A 24512-nucleotide genomic window follows, 5' to 3' on the forward strand; every position below is an offset into this window, starting at 1 on the left:
TTACCGCATATCCTGTGCCTGCCTAGGGATCAATTTTCTGTATTAATGTTTGCTTGCTCGTGTTGTGAGCTTTGTCATGCGTATACCCTCCTTGTTCTTCCTTAGCTCATGTCTGCTGTTTTGTACATTTTGTGTCCAAAAAATTTTGTCACGCATTCCATGAAGAGGTTTTATTTTTATGTGCTGCGTTGAGGACAACGCAGAGGGCTATGGAACGAAAAATGGTTGGGTAACTTTAAGAGATAGGAAGCTGCAGAGTGGGTCAGTGAAATAACTCAAGTTCCTCACATTCCAGTGCAAATCAATAGAAGAAATGGGCGTGGGCAGGACATGTAGTGCGAAGAGAGGATGAGCGATGGTCACATAGTGTAACAAACTGAATTCCAAGGGAAGGAAAGCGTAGCAGGGGGCAGCAGAAAGTTAGGTTGGCGGACGAGGTTAAGAAGTTCGTAAGGGTCAGGTGGATGCAGCTAGCACAGGGTAATTGGAAAAATATGGGAGAGGCCTTCGCCCTGCAGTGGGTATACTGAGGCTGATGATGATGATTATGACGACGACGCGAGTGTGCTGCACCGGCATGGGCTTATATATGCATATAGTGCTTCCTCGTGCTCGCTAGGCAAGACGTGAGAACAGCCTAATTGCTAAAACGTGATCAGTAATGTAATCAAAAGGAGGAATGTGCTTGTTGGAGTTCTATAATTACGGGATTAATTAACACAGCTAATTATCTTTTTGTTGTTTTGTTATATTGCGAAACTGAATGCGGTTGACATCGAAGCCAAGACTAGTTTCTAAATTTTCTGAATCGGCACCATGGCTTCCGGGTACCGAGTGCTGAGTTGGCTTTCCCGCTTTCCACATGTATAAAATGGTGTAGCTTAATGTAGTATTGTCGCCGAAATCTCGTTGATATCTTCATTGTAAAATAAGCAAGCGTTTCTTTCTATTAGTGGCATTGGAAATTTGATCGACGCATTTTATCAACGCCGGAACGCCAACTGACAAATTTTCGATCTTTCAAATGCACATTTTTCACACTGGACATATTTAGGCGATCTAAGCTGAATGCCGTTGCTAAAAAAAATAAAGGCTGAGTTCACCTTTAATAGGGACGGTTTCAAATTAGGCAATATAACATTGCGCCTTAAAACAAAATTAATGGTTAGTTAAGGTAATCAACCGTTGATTAAGTGATATCTGTCACGTGTGTAATGCCCGCCTTGCATGCTCTGCAAGTCGTTTGCGAAGAGCGCACTATAGTCTTTCTCACAGTTTCAAGAAATGTTTGTAAAGGGGTTTAAAAAAGGCCACCGGTATACTGTTTGGTATAATACGTTCATGCGTTGACAACTAAAGTGTAAAGAAATGTATAACTAACCAAAAGCGGTAATATTAAACACGTTAGGTAGGATGTTCCTTCCAAAAGTATACTACGACAAAGTGTTTTCGCAAATTAGGAAATACATTAATCATGCAGTCATGCTGTTTCTCACTATGCACATTTGGAGTAACTATTTATATAGATAATGGATGGTACTAAATTCACGCAGAGTGAGCGTGGCAGCCTGATATATCATTTCCTGTTCGGCTGCGCTCATTTTTTGTTAGGAAATTGTATATCCGCTCCTTGTGAGCGGTTGGTTCACAAAAAGCCTATTATTCTGCGCTAGGTTAAGTACAACCACGCAGCGGCAAGAAAATGGCCGTTTGTAGAGAATCCTCGATGCAACTGCTGAAGAAACGTGTTTGAGGAATAGACGGTATCCTTTACAGATATTGTTTAGTAAGATAACGCATTCGGGCCACGGTCATTCGGGCACAGTGTATTACAGGAGTTATACGTCTTGAATTACCGAACCTCGTTACACGAGACACTCAAGGGACCCGAAAAACATGTCTCTTGTAAGCAAGGTCTCTTGTAACCAAAAATTCTAAAATCACTGTGTTGATCAGTTTACTGCACATCAGTATATAAATGCATTCACATGCATTAACAGGAAATTGTTCAGGAAAGCTTAATTTTGACTTTCCAATCCTGAGGAAGCGCTCCTCAGTTCCTGACATACACAACAAAAAGGACGCTGATATGGAACAGAATTTAGTTAAGGGAATCTGAAGTGCATCATATACGAGTTGGTACACTTCAGCTGCATTGCATGAGCACACCTGGGTTGTGTCTCTTCTAAATAGTGAAGAATTTACTCCACGGACCTGAAAAAGTTGTCCTTAGTAACCGAGTGACTCTTGTAACCATGTCTCTTGTATGCAATGTTGTTAACATGGCAGACATAGGAAAACCAACCAAACCATTTTCAAATGTCTCTTATAACCGAGTGTCTCTTGTAACAGTGTCTCTTGTAACGAGATTTAACTGTATCTGCTCACACTGGCAAACCGGATGGAAAAACAGCGCAAAAGACGAACACCACAGCAAAGAAACACAATCTGCGTTTGACAGTTGAGACGGGCCATATCTGCTGGGAATACCTACCTAGGATAGAGAAACCATTGTTAAATTTTAAATCGCATCTCTAAGATAGTAAAAACAGGAATTGTGGTCTCATCTTTGATGTCTGCTTTATCAAAATCTTGTGAGCATATGGTAATCGGCAGCTTCAATGATCAGATTGGAAGACTCAAGGCATCTATCTAGCTACCTGGATGATATTTTATTGTTGGGTTGTAACAAGATAGCCAAAAAGTTTAAAAGTCCAGCCTTGGTGCCTGGTGCGGAAAAATGGGAGGAAAGGAAAAAGTTTGCCGTTCTGCCTTATGTACACCGCCTGTCACACAATCTTAAAAATGTGGCAAAAAGATATGGCATAGAGGTTGTTTTTTCTGCACCTAAAAATTTTAAAAGTGTTTGTGCTATTTTGGAAAGAAAAGCTGAGCATCAGAAAAAAACATGAACCAGCATGTGGGGTTAAGCATGAAACAAAGTATGTGCCGTGTGCTGAAGGTGTAGTCTACAAAACCCCACTATCATGTGGACAAGTGTACATTGGGCAGACGGGGCGGTGCATTAATACACGTTTGAAAGAACATGAAAATAACTTAGACGTTAACAAATCTACTAAAAAAAAAAGCGCTCGTCTTGTGTTTCTTTGCTGTGGTGTTCATCTTTTGCGTTGTTTTTCCATCCAATATGTTCCACCAACTCACCCGTTTGACTATAGCGTTGGGAAAACGGCGCGAAAAGCGGCAGAATGTTGAAAACGAGCGCTGTCACGGTTAACAAAAGCAGTGCAAAACAACACGAAGACGCAATAAAAAAAAAAAAAAGAGAAGCACAAGCGAACGCTTGCGCTTGTCTTTTTTCTCGTCTCTTCGTATTGTTTTCGCTGCTTTTGTTTATCGTAACGAACCAACTAGCGCGAATTTTAACCCTCTATGAGGGCACTTCCACCTATATTCTACAATTCTGCCACTAACACACGTAGGGAAAATGAGTGGCTCGTTATGAGAACCGTACAAAGGGAGCCAAAAGCCACTAACACCAAGGAAATCACAGAGGATTTTTTCGTTATGCGGCCGAACGCTAATTACAATGTAATCATGGGGATATGAGATAAGAAAGTAGAAAAACTCCACATGCCGCTGGTGTCATCCGAAACCGCGACCTTTGAATTGCGCATCCGCTGCTCTATCGACTGAGCTAATGTGACGGACGTACAATATCCTACATTTTTAGCTATTTATCTCTATTTATCTTGCTTGTAATCTATCCTTGATAGTGGTCGCCAAGGCCACCCTCCACAATGTAGCGGTGGACGTGGAACGTGCTGTGTTAACGCACGTGGCTACCACATACTTCAAGGCTGCCAGATTCTAGACCCTCATTAGCCATTTAACTGGAAAACGAGGAGCTCATTATGAAGTAAGCATACGAAAGGAGTCAACAGATACTATTGCTTTCTGACTGCTTTCTTCTACTCTTTTTCAATAAATTGTCTCCATGATTACATTATTAGCATTTATCAACAACAAAAAAACACACCTATGCCTTCATTGGTGTCACTGTTTGCTGGCTACCTTTGTAGTTATTCATACGTCATTATTTGTGTAGAAACAAAGCACGCCTAAAAATATATACGCCGTTTTCCTTGGTCGAAAAATAATCTACTTGTTCAAATTTTATTCCTTCTGATTACCCGGGCACTGATTACCCGTGTGTGCCTATTTTCTACCCCTTTCTCTCAACGCAGATGGAGCCGTTCATGAACTTTTTCAGTATGCTGCTATCCGTGGTAGGCTACAGCATGGTCGGACCGATATCGATCATACCGATTGAACCGTAAGACAAAGTTGTTATATGCTTTCCTCACGCCACGTAATAACGCCCGTTGTGAACGCCGCATTTGTTATAACTGGTACTGAAAATTGCGCTCCTTAGGCGGCACTGTGGAAACCGGTGATCTACCATGATCCTTGCTTATAACCAGTGCCCACTTTTACACAAATGACCCTGTCAAGTGTAAAACGAAACTGGAGTACCGCGTCCCTTAGCACACTCCCAAATAACGGCAGAGTATGTTGCAAAGCCACGAGTTTGACCTCCATCATTCAAAAACAGATTACAAAAAAAGTGCGAAGCTCTCGCGGTTAAAAAGATTTTAACCGAGGTTTCATTATCCTCTATTTGCTAACCTAAGAGCCCTGGCGTCACGGTTAAATGTTTCTTTGTATTGATAACCGTATAAATTATTACAGCCTGACGGGCGAATGTGACCTTGTCGTCAGCAGTACAGAATTCCCAACATAGTGACCGATATCTACCTTGGACATAGGGCAGTATGCCCGGGCCCTTTTGGGAGAACGCTAAAGATCCTGTTAGACCTACTTTATTCCCTTATAGGATAATTTTTGCCCACAGTTTAGGTCTATGGTAGATTTTATCCGCTATTAAAGTACATCTTCAGTTGGCTTTTATGACATGCAATGGTTATAAAAAACATCTTGTGACTGTCATGCCTCGTGCATCATAACAATGAAGAATGGAAATGCGAGCAGTCAGCGCAGACTTTCCCACAACTTACTGGGTAGGGGAGAAGGCCTAGAGAAACACACCACTTCTGCAACTGCCTGGCAGGGCTTACAGTTCCAGACAAGCCTTTATTTTAGCTTTTTGGTAACGTGTTCAACCAACACTGCATTGCTGTCGAACAAAATGTAGTCTGAAAAAAAAATAAAAGACTACAAAAGTAATGAAAAGTGACCCAAGTAAAACGATTCATAAATGTATTGTTATGCCTAATATTACCTTCATAGCCACCATAATCACGAGCCTGACTACACCTACTATAGTAAAAAAGCCTTGTTCTTGCATATCTCTCCAATTATCTCGTCCCCAGTCAGCTGAGGTCATTCTGATGGACAAAAATTTCCGAATCTTACACGCCCCTCCTACATTCCGCATCCCTCTGCTACGTTTGTCTTATCTTAAAATGTGTACAATAAAGTCTTATACTGTCATTTGTCGCACTTGATGCTGACAGCGGTAAATCAAAGTGACCAGAGGCAACATACCTGATGATTCACGATGCGGAACAGAAAACGCTTACTATAACTATACTGGGCAGGTTAAGGTCACGGCACCTGTATTTCCGAAATCTCTTTCCACGCTCCTAACGTACATATACCACATTGCTTCATTAACGGTGCGCGCAGGGAACCACTACTTTTGAAACGAGAGCTTCACTACGCCGTGTATCAGCTAAAGTCAGTCTGGAAGGAAGCTTGATCTTGAACAAGCCAGAGGTCACAGTGTGGCTATATAGCTTAACCCTGGTGTCACCTATAGTGTAGCAGCACTTGACTTAACCTTTGACGGCAGATACAGCATTACGTGTTCCCTCTTGTAGTTGACGGCGTCCTTTACTCCACAGTCACTTTAAACACTTTAAAATCATGTCTGCCCAATATCTAAACCTAAGCCTATAACAAAGCAAAACCAAGCAAAACAACGCTTTCGCTTCGCGAGGAACGCCGCTCCTGCATTCCGTCGATGTTTATTTGTCCGGTCCTCCTTACAAGCATACCTCTTGCAGATAGTAGTTCACAAGGGACACGCAGGTGCACTGATTGATCGGCGGATTGCATGACGTCACTAGACCCTGTGACACGACCAATTTGGCAGGAGGGGCCTATTTTGGCAGTACTTCTGAGGTGTAATCGAACTCATCGTTAACCTGGGAGCAAGTTACTCCAAGGCCATGTAGCAAGTCCGTATGATTTGGTTAAAGCGGAGCTTTACGTCTGTGTTATTTCTTGTTTAACATAATGCGCTAGGTTACGACTGTTTTTTAATAAGTATGGGCGACCCGAAACCGAAACTGAAACCGAAGCGGAAGCGCACTTAACTTGTATTTGGCCTCACTAAGCTAAATAGGCAGTCATTTTTTTCACCATGCTTTGCTTCCAGGAACCTGTTCTTCGTGTACATGTCCCAAGTCTTCATAGGCGTCGGATTGTCTGCCACATATGTCAGCCCCTACATGCACGCTATTAGATATGCCGTGTAAGTACCACCATAATCTGCATATTTATTAAACAAAAACAAATAATTTATGCGCATATAAGGTCTCACCTACCTGACGGGCCTGCTTAAATATTTCAAAAGCTACCATGTCAATAGCGGACTCCAATCCAGTCTATGATCTGAAAATATTTGTTTATGCCAACTAATATTTCTGACATAGATTGAATCGAAACTTTTTCTGTCGATTGATTAACTGTTTGCTTTATTCACAAAATTAAGTTTAGCTGAAATTATCAAGATATCGTTTGCATGACTTTCCATGACAGTCATTTTGCACGCTAAAGTACGGCAGTACGCCCTCGTGAGGGACGTTTTCAAGACACTCGCTCTTTTAGCAGTCTGCGGTACTGCAACAAAAATGATAATTTTTTGCCCGCAATGTAACCGGTCTTCTACTGATCAGATTTATTAACAAAGAAAGAAGAGCCTGTTTGTAAATGAGAGGGCTGAACCTTATGTGAATCATATGAGATCAACACACGTGGGCAGTGGCAGGGTGTATAGGTAAATACAAAATTGTTTCGTGGGCCATTAATTCTGTTTGAACAAGCGACGAATACATGTGAACATGCGCACTGCTGAAATCGATTAGCACACTTGACAGTTATTAGAGATTTAGCATACCGTGGTCCGCGATCCGCCACTGTAACCCTCTACCACTCATGGGCGGGGCGCACAAGCTGATTGGTTGCAATGCGGCAGGTCTATGTACCTGCATCTATTATGTGGCGCCATATATCGGTATCAAAGTGGTCTGAGCATGCGCAGTGGAACGCGCGGTGGCGGATCACGGTAGCGGATCGCAGATCACGGTGTGCTAAATCTCTCTATTGACTCCTGTGTAACTGCATCCTAGCATAGGAGATTAAGTTTTAAAATATTCAGAGAATGAGCAAAGAAAACTGAAAAAAAAAAAAAGAAAGGTATTCGTTTAAAGGCCCAGAGGCAAGAGGAAAGTCTTCTTCTATAAGAAGAGCGTGTAGAGAAATTCAGCGCTCAATATATCAGTCTTGGTTTTTCCAGTGAAAATGCCGGATATCCGGACAGCGAGAAAACGCACGGTGTCGTCACAAGTGCCACATACCAGTTCATGGTCGTCGGGTAAGGAGCATGAACACTTCAAATGTCCAATACAGATGTCTGGTGCACGTTAAAAAATGGTTTCTTCCTTGTCCAGCGCCGTCGTAACTTCTCCGTTGGCGGGATTAACGACTCAGAAACTCGGATTCCGATTCTCATCGATGATTTTCACTGGCGTCCTGGCTTTCTGGGTAAGTTTGCTGTCCCTCGTCTACCTAGCATCGATTTATGCGTATCGCATGTAGCAGGTTTTTATTCATCAATTGTTTCATTCGAAACTGTATTTAGTTCCTGGTTATTTCTTGCGGGATTAAATATTTACGCAAGCACTCATCAGTGTGGTCCAAAATTCAGTTGTTTTCCTCGAAATAACTTTTGAATAATAAATGAAGAAACAGACCTCTTAAGGCTGTTCGTGGATTGTGTGCAGGAAAACTAGCCATGACGCGCACGTCTGTCACGTGGGTTAGTATATCCACAAATTTATGAACGATATAGAAGGTTAATGAGTCGTTCTACGGGCATGCGTTAATTATGTTGCAAGAGTCCTGACAACAATGAGATTCGTCATATATTGAATGCATTCTGCAGCTTGTTTAGAACTCTATGCCCGTTTAAGCATGGGACTAAATTCACAAAAGTGTCTCTGCTTTCTAATTGGCTGTATCGCCATTCGTATCTCCGTTGGCTGTCGTCACTACCAGACTAGCCAATCACGGACATCGTGAGCATTACAGGACAAGCCAAATCCATTTAAATAACTGTGGAGAAGTGCGGTTTCTTGTCAATATAGTTAATATAATGTAATAATTTAGTTAATATATTAATATAATAATGTTAATATAATAATAATAATATATAATGATAATATAATATTGTTAATATAAAATATAATGTAATATAATAATGTTAATATAATAATATAGTTAATATAGTCAGTGCAGCGTTGTCCTTGTGTGCGTGTGTGTGCTTCTTATGCTTTGTGTTGTTACCTGCTCTGCTGCCTTCTTCCAAGAGATGTGGTTATCTCGGTGGTTATCTGTGGTTATCTCGGCTCAGGAAGCGTAGCATTGGCACCTCCGTTACTGTCGCTAATTTCTCTAGCTAGTGACTGTGTATGTGTTTCGATGGCCGTCGATTACATTGCCGTTCTCTTGGTAGAAACTCGCAATGCTTGTTTACTGGTGTTCTCATACTGATCATTATTAGTTGTAGTTATGCATAAGCATTATTTCATCTAAACTTGCAGAGGACCCAACCAGCCGTGACCTAAACTCGTATGCCAGTAGCTTCTTTGGTCAAATATTTAAAAGAATTGACATCCACCCAAGCGCAGCCGGATGTCAATGAGTAATTACTACCTTATTACAAATCTACTCCACTTTGGGAGATTCCCCCTAAATATCTGACAAACACCATTCGAGTTATAGATAAATTCGCTCTCGTCCTAGGCCTGTTCTGGTGACCGTCCTGGTAAGCTCAGGTGGCAGAGCAACTGCCCCGGAAAGACGGTGGTCCCGGACTCGATTCCCGGACCAGGACAAATTTTTCTTTAACTACGAAGTTTCTGAGAAAGCTGTATGGCTTTCCTTTGTAGCCGTATGGCTGCACTTTGGTGGATCTCACTGACTTATTTACTCCCTTATTACTAGTAGCTTCATTCGTGTGTAACCGTATCAAGCCACGCACATTACTACCACTTGCACTAGATACGCCTCCTGATATCAATTCTCACGTCTAATTTTGCGCAAAATACGAGCAGTGGCCGTGATATGGCACATAAGCTGATAATAGTGCAAGCGCACATAAGAATACGCAGTGAGAAAGTTGCTCTCGTGAATACCTGAGAACAGCTGAGGCCCCGGTAACTGGTAAAGCATTGGTCAAATGTATGAGAGCACTAATTTCGTCGGAGCTGCAACAAAATTATCGCCAAAAGTAAAAGCGCTGCTCTGCTTAGAGTATTACCAAGATACTTTGCTGGGCGAGTTGGTAGTTATTCATTATTAATTTAAACAGCGCGAATACGAAGACAAAGGAGAAAATAAAATAAAGCCACATTACAAGCACTGCCTCACAACTCACTACTCCATGGGCGTAGATAAACACAAACATGATTAAAACGAAGCAATCACGTGAAACAACCCCTGGGTTCACCTGCTGCACAAAAAGTCACTCAAAAATTACACCTATTCGCTTGAAAGAGCAAGAGAAGTCTTGCTGACACACTTATTGTCCGTTGAAATAAAATATGATTCCACTATCTCTCTCGTCATCTTTCCTTTGCGGTGATACAAAATCCTAACCTGGTCAAACTTAGGAGTGCACTTCTTCTCCTTCTTCATTGTTTCACATGAATGGCAATGTGATACCAGAAAGCAAAGAGGTGTCTTTTTTGAGTGACTTTTTGTGCAGCAGGTAAACCCAGGGGCTGTTTCACATGATTGTTTCGTTTTCTTCATGTTTGTGTTTATCTGCGCCTTGGAGTAAAGGGCTTAGGCACAGTTGTGAGTCAGCGCTTGTACTGTGGCTTTCTTTTATCTTGTCCTTTGTCTTCGTGTTCGCGCTGTTTAAATTAATCATGAATCTGCTAAGAGCGCCTTTTTTTTTTTTTTAAGAATGCAGCTTCTGCAATAACATAAGTGGCAACTTGAAGCCCTGTAAGGTTAAATTCCCCTAAATACGTCATTACTAAAATTCTGTACACGCTCCATGAATTAAGCGAGCTTTCTGACCCACGAGTGCTGCTGTTCATGACAGAGAAAGCTTGTTAAAGAAAGAAGGCGAAAGCTCCAGTTGGTTGACCAACATTTCGCGCTCAGACACGTGAAGTAGAAGTTGTAGCACCTGAGGCCATATCCAAGCTCTTGTTCAAGATTGTGTTTTAAGAATTCTTCGATGATACGGGATGGCAGCCAAGAATAATCCCTGAATAATTTTACGTTTCCCCCAAGAATAATCTGGAGAAACGCAAAATTCCCTATATTAAATCTCTATACATCGGAATTCCCATGTTGGGTGCCAGGTGTGCGATGTCTCTGCACAAAGCCCACCAGAATCGCCGTGCCAGCTACACCCAGGTGTTTCTTCAACCTCCCTTAATTTGTATCTATTACTCGTGCCATTGCTACGTTCGCGCTTCCAGGACGAAGACGACGTTCAAGCAGTGTCGGCTGGTGCCTGCAGGAAAGGCCTGTTGTATGCAAGCCTTGTCTGAAAGCCTGTGGAGGTTTCCGAACGTCTGAAGCTAGCGCTCTTCCACCTTTCTGGATTTTATATCGCTGTGAGCTATTTGTGATCTCGACATCCTTCGGGATGGCGGGCGCACGACCCCTGTGCCCACCCACCACCATCGAACAGGCTACGGCATACTCGACGGGTCACCTTGACGTCGCGGACGTGGAGCTTCCAGACTCGGCAGATGACTCCGCAGTGACTGAGATGGATTCTGACAACAGCTACACGCCTGTACAGTCGCGCCGCCTGAAAAGGAAGCTGCGCCGAACATCAGTAATGAGTGAGACACCAAAGAAGAATGCTGAAAAGCAAGGGATCTTTTCCGTGGCCTTCGTACTAACAATGGCAACGGCGAATCTGAATGTGATGAACAGACAGCACCTGACCCAGTTTTTCGACCAGCTGGTTCCCGGTGAAGTTGACGAAGTCAGAATTAATCTCTGGAAGAATGTCCTGACCGTGGATGTCAAATCCCAGGCTACAGTGGACAAGCTGAAAGGAATTTGTGCGCTAGGCAACATGCCGGTCCGTTCCTTTCTTGCACAGGGGAAAAAGACTACTGCAGGTGTAATCACCGACGTTGACCCCGAGATAAGTGGAAGCGATCTCTGCACGCTGATCAAATCTACGGCGCGCACTGTGGATGTTCATCGTTTCGGCCGCTCAAAGTGCGTTAAATTAGTATTTGAAACTGAATCCCTCCCTTCCCACGTTAAAGTGGGCTATATATGAGACACCCAGTTCGGATGTATGTTCCAAGACCTGTTCAGTGCCACAAATGCCACAAGATCGGACATGTGAGCGCCGTTTGTCGAAACGAGGTATCCTGCCGTCGATGCGGCGGTACGCATCCTCGTGACACATGCCAGACGGAGACTGTCAAGCGTGCGAACTGCTCGGGTGCCCATGAAGCGACGGCTAAGGACTGTCCTAAAATTCGGAACGAAGAACGTATACTAAAAAAGATGATGAGAGATAACTCAACTCGTCAAGAAGCGGCCGCTTCTATTCGTCGTCGCAAGCACCGTTCTCGACGCCGACGCAAGGAATCGCAAGGCAAGCCTAGCCTGGATAAGTCAACGTCATACTTAACGTCAGCTCAGGTGCCACAACAGATTGAGTCTAATCCCGTTAAGAGTACTCTTGCTGTAATGTCGCAGACAGTGTCACAAGCCAAGGATCAGACAGAAGCTGTTGTATTACCTACCGCCTCTGATGTTGAGTGGCCTGCTCTACCATCAAAGGCCAACGCCAGGCCCCATCCCAGTTTGATCGCCACACGTGCTGAAAATTCCGACAATCCCGACAGCCAGCATGTAAAAGATATGCTGAAACAGCAGGTTCGTTCAATGCGGGTGCTGCTCTCCAGCATCAACACGCAAACAGCAAAGTTTGCTGTTCAGTTTTTGGACGTATTTGAGCCGCTCTTGGCGGCATTGCAATAATTCGCAATAGAGCAACAAACTAACCCCACCTCTGTGACGATGCACTTGCGTCGCAGTGTAGTGATGCAATGGAATTCCCGAGGCCTGCGTGGTCGGCTGAGTGACTTCCGACCGCGGGCACAGAAGTACCGCTTTCCTGTGATTGTGATCTGTGAGCCCAACATGCCGGCTGCTTTCCGCCTTTCTGGATATGTTCTGCTATGGTCTAGAGAAGCAGACGAAACAAGCAAAGTGCTGGTATGTGTACGCCAAGACATTGCGCACGTCCGCCATGCTCTGCAGCCCCACAACACGAACCACTACATTTGTTTGACGTTAAACCTGAAAGGACGAGTATGTTCTGTAATTGGCGCTTATATTCCACCGAGGGATGGCTTGGACAAATCATATCTATTTTCAACAATCCAGTGTTGTGCAGCTCCTCGTATTATTGTGGGGGACTTTAATGCTCACCACCCTCAGTGGGGTAGTGCCATAATGAGCAATAGAGGAAGAGACCTGGCAGACTTTATGCATACGCAAGATCTTGTCAATATAAACGACGGCTCACCGACGTTTCTACGCGGAACAACCTACAGCAGCTGCTTGGATGTGGCGTTTGTTTCCAGAATCCTCCATCCCTCCGTTTCTTGGTGTAGTGATGTGGAAACACATGGGAGTGATCACATACCAACGTACATATGCATCAAGTGGTTTGCACCTGCCACTTCACCTCGTGTGCAATACACAGACTGGCCCGCTTTTAGGGCAGCGGTGGAGACTTCCAGCGTGGACCTCCAGTCACCATCTCAAATAGAGGGACTCATTACTTCCTCTCTCAGTGAGAACACTCGCTATGTTAGTGTGCCGGTGTCAGTGTCCAGCATCGACGTGGAATTCGAGCGGCTCCGCGCGATCCGTCGGCGGGCTGAAAGGAAGTACAGAAGAACGAAATCCGCGCAAGATCTCGCACTGTCTCGCCGAGCTAAACGACAAGTTTTGCGCCACCTGGAGAGGTTAGGACGACCACGTTGGAGACAGTTCTGCTCATCACTGGATCCCCGTAAGCCCCTGTCGCGTATCTGGCATGTTGCGAGAAGCTTGCGCACACCTCCGCGAGAAAGGCACCCTTTTCGTGCCCTGGCCCTTTACCAACGCCGCAATGAAGTTGACGTAGCTGAAGATTTTTGTAAAATGGTTGTGGGCACAAACCAGGCACAGTTACCAATTTCAGAGGTTTTTGCACCACCTTCGCCGAATGATCAATACGACCTGCCCTTTACAATAGCTGAATTAGACGCCGCTCTTGCTTCTTGTCGGCATTCATCTGCACCTGGTCCTGACGAGACTACTTATTCAACGTTATGAAACCTAGGCATGGATGGTAGAACTGCACTACTTAAATATTTCAGTGATATATGGGCTTCTTGTACTGTTCCTGAACACTGGAAAATTAGCCGCCTGGTTGCTCTTTTGAAGCCTGGAAAGCCTCCTCTCGAACTTACCTCATACCGGCCAGTTGCCCTAGCAAGCTGTGTTGGAAAAGTTATGGAGCGCATGGTGCTGGCAAGACTTGAGTGGTATCTAGAGAGTAATGATCTTTTATCCGAATATGATGACTGGATTTCGCCGCGGACGCTCTTCCATTGACAGCGTCATCGACCTTGTGGCGACAGTAGAACACGAAAAGCGTCACCGTCGACTAGTAGCTGCTGCATTTTTAGATATAAAGGGAGCTTACGACAACGTCCTCCATGAAGCTATTCTTGATGGACTTGACGACGTGGGAGTTGGTGGCCGGCTGTACTTGTGGATTGTAAGCTATCTCAGCGGCCGCTCTGTTTACATGACTACGCCTGGAGGAGATACTACCCGCTTTCAGGTCGATCGTGGAGTTCCACAGGGAGGAGTTCTCAGCCCAACTTTATTTAACGTTGCGCTAATTGGCCTGGTGAGTGAACTGCCAACTAACATCCACATAAGTGCATATGCTGACGACATCTCCATCTGGGCCTCTGGTTCGACGCGCCCACAACTACGTGCGAGACTGCAACGAGCTGTGTCATCAACATCGATGTACTTACGGCGTCAAGGTTTATTTTTAGCGGCAGAAAAATGTGCAGTGATCGCGTTTACGGGAAAATGTGTCAGCCGCTACCCTATAATAAATACCGCCGTAACCATTCTTCAACAGACCTCTGCCAACAAGCCCAACTACCAATGTTAGAAAGCAGAACCAGGTATGAAAGACACAAAACTCTTTACCTCATTATCAATAATTACCTAAAAATTAATAAATCAGACTATTTTGAGATCAAAACTAATGAGACATCAAGGCATCGTCATAGTAGGTTCATTCCATTGCCGGCTATAAAAAATAATTGCTTCAAGTTTAGTTATTTCCCGCGAACTTGTAAGGACTGGAACTCTCTTCCAGATTCTGCTGTTCGATCATCATCATTATCTGAATTTGTGCGCCATTTAGAAAATTTCATCTATGGCTCTACCACAGGGTGATGAGGTTCTATTGCTGTTGTGTAGGATGGCTGTTGTTCTGATTCCTGTGTAATTCATTTTTGTTTTGTTTGTGTGTGTATTCAGAGACAATTTTTGATTGACTATTGATTTTCATCGTCTTCTATATTGCTCATTTTTTGTTTTGTATTTTTCACTCCTGTTACAGCCCCTTATGGTGGCTGACAGTATTAATAAATGAAATGAATGAATTACCCTTCATGGAGTCGTAATACCATACGTCTTCAAGCACAGATTCTTGGTAGTAATTATTGACCACTGATATCTTGGTCGAAACATATTGCTATGGTTAAGAAAACGCTAATTAATTTTTGCCATGTACTTCGTTACATAGCTGGCATCAAATGGGGTCCAACTGAGCGCTCCTTAATACGGCTTTACGAGGCTCTGTTTGTTGGCTACATCCGGTACAGTCTCCGAGTACTCTCTAGTATGAGCATTTTCTGCTTGCGGACTTTAGAGAGCGTGCAAGCGCAGGCACTGAAAATATGCCTTATACTGCCCAGATGCACCTCTAACAAAGGCACAACTGAAGAGGCACACGCTCGCCCAATGTCCATATACTTGTCACACGAACGACTTCGTGTATATTTACGAGCACTTACAAGACACCGTTTTCACCCACTCAGCAAGATTCTGGATGAGAGGCCGGACTGCAGTTTTATAAGTGCACTCCGCTGCCATCAGTCGCAAGTACCGACAGGATATGCCCTCCCATATCGTCCCACCCAATCACCATGGACGATGGATAAACCTTTGGTGCACCTTCGTGTTCCCGGAATACTAAAGAAATCAATGGTGCCAATAAGTGGACTCAAACAACTTACTCTGGCACACATCTGGTCAGAATTTTCCAATTATATTCACGTATACACCGATGGATCTGTGTCAGCACAGGCATCCGCTGCAGCTGTGGTCATACCAGCTCAGAAAACGACTCTGCATTTCCTTTTGGGACATACATCTACATCAACCGCTGCCGAACTTGTAACCATTAGGCAATCTATTCGCTATATATGTGGGAAACCACCTCAAAAATGGTGTATATTCACGGACTCGAAGACTGCATTACAAATTTTGGAAAACTTCTTACGCCACACTGCATATCAGTCCCTGGCACTAAACATTATGGAGCTCATCACATCTGCCCAGCTGCAAGGCCACATGATAATGTTTCAATGGATCCCTACCCACTGCGGCCTCCATGGGAATGAGCAGGCCGATGTTGAAGCGAAAAGCGCACTCATCAATGGCTTCCAAACAGCTGTGCCTTTTTCAAGAGCGGATACGACGTGTCTTCTAAAGAGTTGTATGAATATTGCTACAGCAGCTTACTGGGATCAACCAGACGCCCGACACATCCGTCTAAGAAGCTCGATCGAACATTTAAATTTAATGTTCCGCGTGATATTCCGCGTCATCAAGCATGCTTGATACATAGACTTCGTTTAAACGTGGCTTTCACGCGCAAGTACTTACATTTAATTGGACAGATGGACTCACCGGAATGTTCAACTTGTGGCATCCCAGAGACTGTGGACCATGTATTATTGGTGTGCCCAGAGTATGCGAACGAAATAAATGTGCTAGCTGCTTCCTTGAAGCGTTTAGATAAGAAGCCTCTGTCGGAGGAACTGCTGCTGGGCGCTTGGCAGGACTAGGGGAAGGGCGTCCAGGCAGTGCGTGCTCTTTGCCGTTATTTGAGCGCCAGCGGACTTGATTTGCGCTTGTAAAGCAAGCTGCTGTGTCTGTATATATATATATTTCATATGCCTTCTCCCACATCGTCACCCATCATGACCTTCCTTCTCCTCTCCTTCCCCTTCCCCAGTGCAGAGTAGCAGGCCAGATTTGAATTATTCGGGCCAACCTCTCTGCCTTTTCCTTTCAATAAATCCATCTGCCTATCTTCGCGCTTCCACCTTTTCAACTTTAACTAGAGCTTAATGTTGAACCATTCCATGAGACAAAATGTATGTTCTTTACAAGCATAATTTACACTTTGTTCACAGACCATTGTGACGGCCGTCGTATGGCTGCACCTTGATTACTCGCTGTTCAGAGATCCACGGAAACCATCGCTGATGCAACCCAGTGCAACAGAGGACGAAGACAAAGCCCAAATGCCCCAGCCTTCGTGACGTTTGACAATTGCAAACGCGAAACAATTGGTGTGCCAGAGAGGTTCTCCGGTTGCCAAGAACCTGTGATTGTGATTTCCACCTTAAGACTGTTTAATACTTTCGACCAGAAATTCTGTCTGTGATCGCAAGTGACGATGGTTGTGCTGATGCGCCTCACTCGATCTGGGACCACTAGTGCTTCTTGAAAGCGTTCATCCCAATCTTGTGTTACATCTGACGTGCATCACGATTTTCTGGTCTCATTCATCACTGAACACGAAACCACGAAAAGTGTTTCTCGAATTGTGCTTTAATAAAAGCATTTATGTTGTATTATGTAAGGTTGAATTTTCTTGCGGCCAGCTCAATTGTGTACGGAGCAGTCGTGCGAACTGGGAGAACACTTAAGCTCCGCCGTTAAAGGTAAGGCGCGAAAGTGTCATTTGCTTCCGTCTGTGACTACTCTTAGGGGTCCCGTTTGCGTACACTCAGCCCTAACCGACACATGCACTATGCGATCTGAATAATCAGTAATTTCTTAATTTGTGCTCCTGTTACGTCACACGTAGTGACTGAAACAGTCTTAAGCTACCCCATTATGTTCAAGACCACCCGAGAGAGAGATAGAGCCCCGCTTCAAACAAGCCGCACGAAGGTGCCTGCGTGGCCTGGGGTAACATGTCTGACTCGCGACTAGAGTGTCCCATCTTCAATTCCTATCTCCTCCTAATCAAAAAGCTCCTGTAAAATCGGCCATGTGAAGTTTTCTCGTGACGTCACTCCATCCGTTGACCAATCACCGTTCAGCCATGTGACCTGCCAACTACCACTTGTCAGTAGCATGCTCGCGATTTTTTGCTTAGAAAGCTGACGCAGAGGACAGAAGCCTTAATCCTGTCATCTAAGACAACCCCAAACAACACATGACAGAGCTGCGGGGCTATGAACTTCACATAGCCAAACTTTAACTGGCCTAACGCCTTCTGTTAAAAAAAGCAACATATTGTGTTTCTGCATGCGTAATGTAGTCCGTTTAATACCAAGCTTTAGCAGCTTTTACGCGAGAGTGTATTACAGCTCGTATGGGCGAAAAGCCTTCGCCGTACCCTAGTTTCGGCTCGAATTTTTGTCGAAAGTGTTCGGAACGCGGCAAAGTGTAGGTTTCCACCGAGAAGTGAGGCAGATACTGCGCCTTCCGTTCCTCAAAAACGAACTTAAAAACAAACTTTAAATCGAGAAATGAAAAGGCGGTATTAACGGATATACCGCGTCTACTCTAACAAACTTTGAGAGTCCTCCCCATTCTTTCAAATTTAATGTCGTAATTTCACAAACGTCATATGCCACCAAAACTTCAAGCCCCGCCCGAAATGCTGTCAGACGTGGTAAAACTGAAACCTTGTAGCATAACTTCGAAGCTGAAGCTTAATGTCTGCTACTTAGGAACCGACACATATGCAACTCGCGTCAATCACTGAGGGGTCTATTCATATCAAAAGCTGAAAGAGCTTGTCAGCGCATATATATATATATATATATATATATATATATATATATATATATATATATAAGCGGATCAATTAAGGGGAAATGAGGATGCTCGTTATAATACATGAAGGAAAGAAGCCAACAGTCGGCGAGGCCAAGGAAAGCGTTGGGGATTGTACTTTATGTCTTTTTTTTAATGTTCACTTGGATAATCACAGAAATTAGTAATGTAATCTCTTTAGGGGAAAGATAATTAAACACAAAGTAGAAGAAAAAACAACGTGCCGATGGTGGGAACCGAACCCACGACCTCCGAATATCGCGTCCGGTGCTCTTCCAACAGAGCTACATCGGCCGCTGTCCCCCCTGCTACTTGCTTGGGTATTTGTGTTGTCTGCATACGAACCTTGAGAGTGTTCACCAGCGCCACCCTCAGCCATAGCGGCGGACGTAGAACGTCCTTTGTTACCGCCAGCGTCACGTAGAACGTGATCAAGAGCGAGGGCGAAAGACGGTTTTTTCTTCTATTTGTGTAGCTATGGCTGAGGGTGGCGCTGGTGAACACTCTCAAGGTTCGTATACAGACAACATAAATACGCAAGCAAGTAGCAGGGGGGGACAGCGGCCGATGTAGCTCAGTACTTATTCCAAAAACTGATGATCCGGAGAAACGCCTGTTGGTGAAGTCCTATAGGCCAATAAGCCTGACAAATGTTGATTACAAAATCTTCATGAAGGTTTTAGCGAAGAGATTGCAGAGTGTAATAGCCAAATTAGTCGGACCGCACCAAACGTGCGGCATAAGAGGTCGCAGCATCGCCACAAATGTACATGTGGCACGAACCGTACTGGAATGTGTAGACACGCTTGGAAGTCAGGTTGCCATGATTCAGCTGGATTTTGGAAAAAGCGTTCGATCGCGTATCACACGACATCCTTTTCTCCATTCTAGAGCATTGTAACCTGGGCTCGGTAATCGTGGAGGGAGTGAGAATGGCGTACGCAAACTGCTCGACGCGTATTATAGTGAATGGCGATCTCACTGACAGTCTCGCAGTGCGTTCTTCGGTGAGGCAAGGATGCCCACTCTCTCCTCTGCTTTTTGCAGCCTATCTCGAGCCATTATGCTTGGCCATTCTCAATAATGAATGCATCTCGGGTTTCAAGCTTCAATCGGCTCATGTGAAGCTACTTGCATACGCGGACGACATTGCAGTATTTTGTGAAAACAGAGAAAGCATTTGTGAATTGGTTAACGTTGTTGAAAAGTTTTGTGACAGACTGGATGTCGGGTTAACTGGGAAAAAAGCTCCGATTTTGGCACGGCTTATGGGATGCTGAACTGGCTTCTTTCTCCCGATTGCAATGGTCTTCCGTGCCAATGCAGTATCTGGGTGTGCCCCTACAATGTTATCGCGATCCTAGCTTACATTGGAAGGAAGAAACAAATAGAGTGCGAGAGAAAGCGGAAGCATGGAAGGGAAGGCAACTGTCAATCTTTTCACGCGCGTTCATCTGCAATGTTTTTTTTTTATTATTATTTCAAAGATATGGTATGTAATGAATGTTCTATGTGCGTCACGAACTGCCATTCAAAAAATTCATCGTGTGTTTGCGGTTTTTCTTTGGGCTTCGACCTGGGAAAAGACGAGGCGAACGAATTTATTTTTTTCTTTAAAAAGCGGAGGAGTCGGTTTGATTCATTTGTTTCTGCGCCAAGTGGTATCGCGCTTTTTTTTTCTTCGCGACCAAAATGACACCTTTTTAAGAACAGTCATGCAAGTGCGGCTGCAAAGGCTGTTGTTACCCGGATTTGTTGTCTCCTCAAGTGAAAACATGCGTGGTGCTGTCACAGGATATTTGCGCGAGGTAGTTCTCTCTTACAAGTTGTTAGAAGTGCGTTTTTCCCGTGAATATTTGTACAGTGTTGGCAAGAAAAAGCTGTATAAGGACCTAGTGGAAATAATGCTGCCGGCACCTTTGTATCGAGAGCCCTACCGTGGAGGCCCAGGGCAGGATATTTTAAAACGAGTGAAGAGGATGCCAGTTCGACCGGCTGCCAAAACGTTCTTTTTTAAGTTGCACTCGAACACTCTACCCGTCAAAACCTGGCTTCACGAAAAAGGAATCTATGTCCCTTGGACGACAAACTGCCTGCTTTGCAAGAAGCCAGAGACAATTGAACACATATTCTTAGACTGCTGGGATGCAGTATTTCATTGGGACGTGCTACAAAGAACAATTAAAAAAGAGCTACCACTAAACCCTTATGGCATCCGGCTTTTACCAGCGGAGAACGAAGACGTACCCTATGATTTAATAATGCTTCCTGGCCTCCACAGCTTGTGGAAAACACGGATGCAAGTAAGGCATGAAGATATTAACATTCGCAGTGTACTTGAAAATTTTGTTGAAAGTGCTGTTTATCTACGGGAATGTATCTGCTCGCTCCCCGACCCACCACAGTGGGCTGAAGTTCTGGATGACCTGGTAAAATTGAAGAAATTTTAACCTCACACGCGTCAGTTCAAGGGCAGCTGAAGTGTTTTATTAAGTGTGACAATTTGTTGTTCATGTATACCTCGGAAATAAAGAAAAAAAAAAGCCGATGTAGCTCAGTTGGAAGAGCGCCGGACTCGATATTCGGAGGTCGTGGGTTCGGTTCCCACCATCGGCACGTTGTTTTTTCTTCTACTTTGTGTTTAATTATCTTTCCCCTAAAGAGATTACATTACTAATTTCTGTGATTATCAAAGTAAACATTAAAAAAAAAGACAAAGTACCATCGCTTTCCTTGGCCTCGCCGACTGTTGGCTTCTTTCCTTCATATATATATATATATATATATATATATATATATATATATATATATATATATATATATATATATGTATATATATATATATATATATATATATATATATATATATATATATATATACGCCTGTAAGTTTTCGTCGAGTGTGAACAAAATATTTTACAGTCGTAGGCCTAACGATTTTTCGTCTAATTTTTCTGCCTGTTTTGTGCTACGACGACATTTTCGCCGTCTCCTTCTAAATACACCTCTCTTGCCGCGGATTGGCTGACGCCAAACAATACGTTAAATCACTACCATCTGACGTGTACAAATAAAGCGTATACTCTTCCTCGCTAACAGCGTTCCCGCTCTCAGGTATGTGGCCCTTGCCCTTGCACACACTTATTGCACCTACCCACGCGCTAGTCGGTCACTGCACTATACTTCCAACGCAAACTCTTTCTACCCCACGTATCTTACTGCTAGGACATCTGGACCGTTCTACGTAACGCACTACGCCCAACGCTGTGTGCTCGTCGCCTACATCACAGACGTGTGGAGGCAACAACCGTACCGCCCGAGCAACAGCCTAACTCATCGGCGCTTGAAATAGCGACCCGAACATGGGTCGCGAAATATATTTCTCTCTCTCCTCTCTCTCTGCTACGGATATCCCTGCTTTAAAAAAGTGACAGCGACATATTGTGAAAAATATGTACTAAATACGTATATGGTAGGCAATGTGTTTAAATAAAAATGCAAATCAGTTCATCATGCACAGAATGCGGCATTTTCTTGGCTGCCGTGAGCTCAAACTTTATTTACACATGGCGATACCCCTTCGAAAGGCAGTACATGTTCCTCCTTAGCAGCAAAAGCCTTGAATAATGAACCCTTCCGAGCGCAGTGTGGTAGGTCCTGTGATCTCCAACGGTATTTAGGCTACATCATCATCATCATCATCATCAGCCTGACTATACCCACTGCAGGGCGAAGAAGGCCTCTCTCATATTTCTCCAATTAACCCGGTTCTGTGCTAGCTACATCCACTTGACTCCTGCGAACTTCTGCGAACCTCATCCACCCACCTAACTTTCTGCCGCCCCCTGCTATGCTTTCCTTCCCTTGGAATCCAGTCTGTTACCCTAAGCGACCATCGGTCATCCTCTCTTCGCACTACATGTCCATTTCTTCTTCTTAATTTCCACTAGAATGTCGGTAACTTGAGTTATTTCTCTGACCCACTCTGCACGCGTCCTATCTCTTAATGTTACCCCTACCATTTTTCATTCCATAGCCCTCTGAGTTGTCCTCAACTTAAGTAGAACCCTCTTGGTTTTTTTATTTTTTTTTTGCGAATTTTATTGCCTCAGGGCATAAAAGGAATGTTATGATGGATGAAGGGTGTGGTCAAATAAATGAAAAAAGGTTGGCTGATGCAATGAAATCGAGGAGTGAACGATGATGCGGTCCCAGTGTCCACACAGCATATGACTGCGGATTATGGGGGGAGAGGCCAGCTGCCACCAGGTGCCGGATCCGCGTTGGCTTCAACGCTGGACACAGTAGGTGATGGATGTCAGCTTCTATATTTCTAGACTTGCAGATGGGGCACCCAGGGTGTGGATATAAATACCAAAATTGTGGCCACTTTCGGATCACTGCTGGTGTTAGGGCCACCCCAACTCTAATCCTCCGAAGCGCCGCCTCCTCTGCACGGGTTAGACCGCGGGGGAGGCTTACCTCCTCCACGTTTCAGCCCCATAGGTGAGTACTGGTAAGATGCTACTGTTCTATAATTTCCTCTTGAGCGATACCGGTAAGGCGCTAGTCATAATCTGCGAGGGCTTGCCAAATGCGCTCTATCCCAATCTTATTCTTCTTGTTATTTCCTTTTCATGGTCCGGATCTGCGGTTACTACCTGTCCTAAGTAGACATATTCGCCTACTACTTCCAGCACTCCGCTACCTAAAGTAAACTGCTGTTCCTTCCCGAGGCTATTGAACATTACCTTAGTCTTCTGCATATTGATTTTTAAGCCTACCTTTCTACTTTTCCTGTCTAGGTCATCAATCATTATATGCAGTTCATCCCCTGAGTTACTTAGCAAGGCAATGTCATCAGCAAATCGCAAACTACTGAGGTATTCTCCATCTACCCTTATCCCTAACTGCTCCCATTCCAAGTCTCTGAATACTTCCTCTAAACAAGCTGTGAATAGTACTGGGAAGATTGTGTCTCCTTGCCTAACATCTTTCTTTATGGGTATTTTGTTACTTTCTTTATGCAGAACTATGGTCGCTGTGCAGCCACTATATACATATCTTCCAGCACTTTCACGTAAGGCTCGTCTACCCCCTGATTTCGCAATGCCTCCATCACCGCCGAGGTTTCAACTGAGTCAAATGCTTTTTCGTAATCAATGAATGCTAGGTATAAGGGCTGGTTATATTCCGAGCATGTTTCCATCACCTGGTTGATGTTATGGATATGATCGATAGTAGAGTACCGTTTCCGAAGACCTGCTTGAACCTTTGCTTGATGGCAGTCTAGGTTGTCCTGATTCTATTAGCGATTACCTTAGTAAATGCCTTATACGTAACAGACAGTAAGCTGATTGGTCTGTAATTCTGTAACTTTTAAGGTCCTTAGAGTCCCCTTTATTATGAATGAGGATAATGTTTGCATTCTTCCATGGTTCCGGTACCATCGATGACACCAGGCACTGCGTATACAGGCCCAGTCGGAAAAAACTACAGAAAAATTTCTGATGTTTTGACAGAATTTCTGTGCGGGTTTTGACGGGAAACCTGTTGTGACAACAGAACATTCTGTAGTAACATCAGAAATTTCTGTAGTTACAGCAGAAAAGTGCTACAGAACAACAGACAACAGAAATATACTACAGAAAAACTACAGAACTATAGAAAAGTACTATAGAACTACAGAAAAACCTGATGGTTATGACAGAACTACAGGATATTTTGCCGTATTTTTGACACAGTTCTGTAGTTTTTTTTCGACTGGGGGTTGCCAGTTTTTCTAGCACGATATCCCCCTCCCCCCCCCCCCCCTCCCCTCGTCCTTTAACAAATCTGTAGTTATCTGATCCTCTCCAGCTGATTTCCCCTTTTTCATAGTTTCTAATGGTTTCTTGACTTCGTCCTTCGTCACTGGTGTTTTTCTCTACCGCCAATCTCATTACGGTCCTGACTACTTTGGCTACTGTAGAGATGTGTATAGAACTCCTCGGCTACTTTGACTATCTTGTCCATATTCGTGA

At 44.1% G+C, this 24512-nt stretch overlaps 1 protein-coding gene and 1 non-coding gene across 3 annotated transcripts in view; both read left to right on the forward strand.

Moving 5' to 3' along the window:
• The window catches only part of LOC146208354 (MFS-type transporter SLC18B1-like), a 94916-nt gene extending 77635 nt beyond the window's left edge, over positions 1 to 17281 (forward strand). For both annotated transcript variants that reach the window (XM_084592885.1, XM_084592888.1), the window contains exons 10-14: positions 4209 to 4297; positions 6425 to 6520; positions 7565 to 7642; positions 7719 to 7812; positions 16830 to 17281. In XM_084592885.1, the coding sequence (XP_084449011.1) occupies positions 4209 to 4297; positions 6425 to 6520; positions 7565 to 7642; positions 7719 to 7812; positions 16830 to 16958 (486 nt within the window). In that variant the 3' untranslated portion in view covers positions 16959 to 17281. The remainder of the gene's footprint in view (positions 1 to 4208; positions 4298 to 6424; positions 6521 to 7564; positions 7643 to 7718; positions 7813 to 16829) is intronic.
• Positions 17282 to 21032: 3751 nt separating this feature from the next.
• On the forward strand, positions 21033 to 21105 carry TRNAS-CGA (transfer RNA serine (anticodon CGA)). Its single transcript has one exon. It is a non-coding gene; the product is annotated as a tRNA-Ser (tRNA).
• Positions 21106 to 24512: the final 3407 nt, after the last annotated feature.

Source organism: Amblyomma maculatum, chromosome 1, assembly GCF_055883805.1.
Source record: "Amblyomma maculatum isolate TAMU_Amacu chromosome 1, ASM5588380v1, whole genome shotgun sequence".
Lineage (NCBI taxonomy): Eukaryota > Metazoa > Arthropoda > Arachnida > Ixodida > Ixodidae > Amblyomma > Amblyomma maculatum.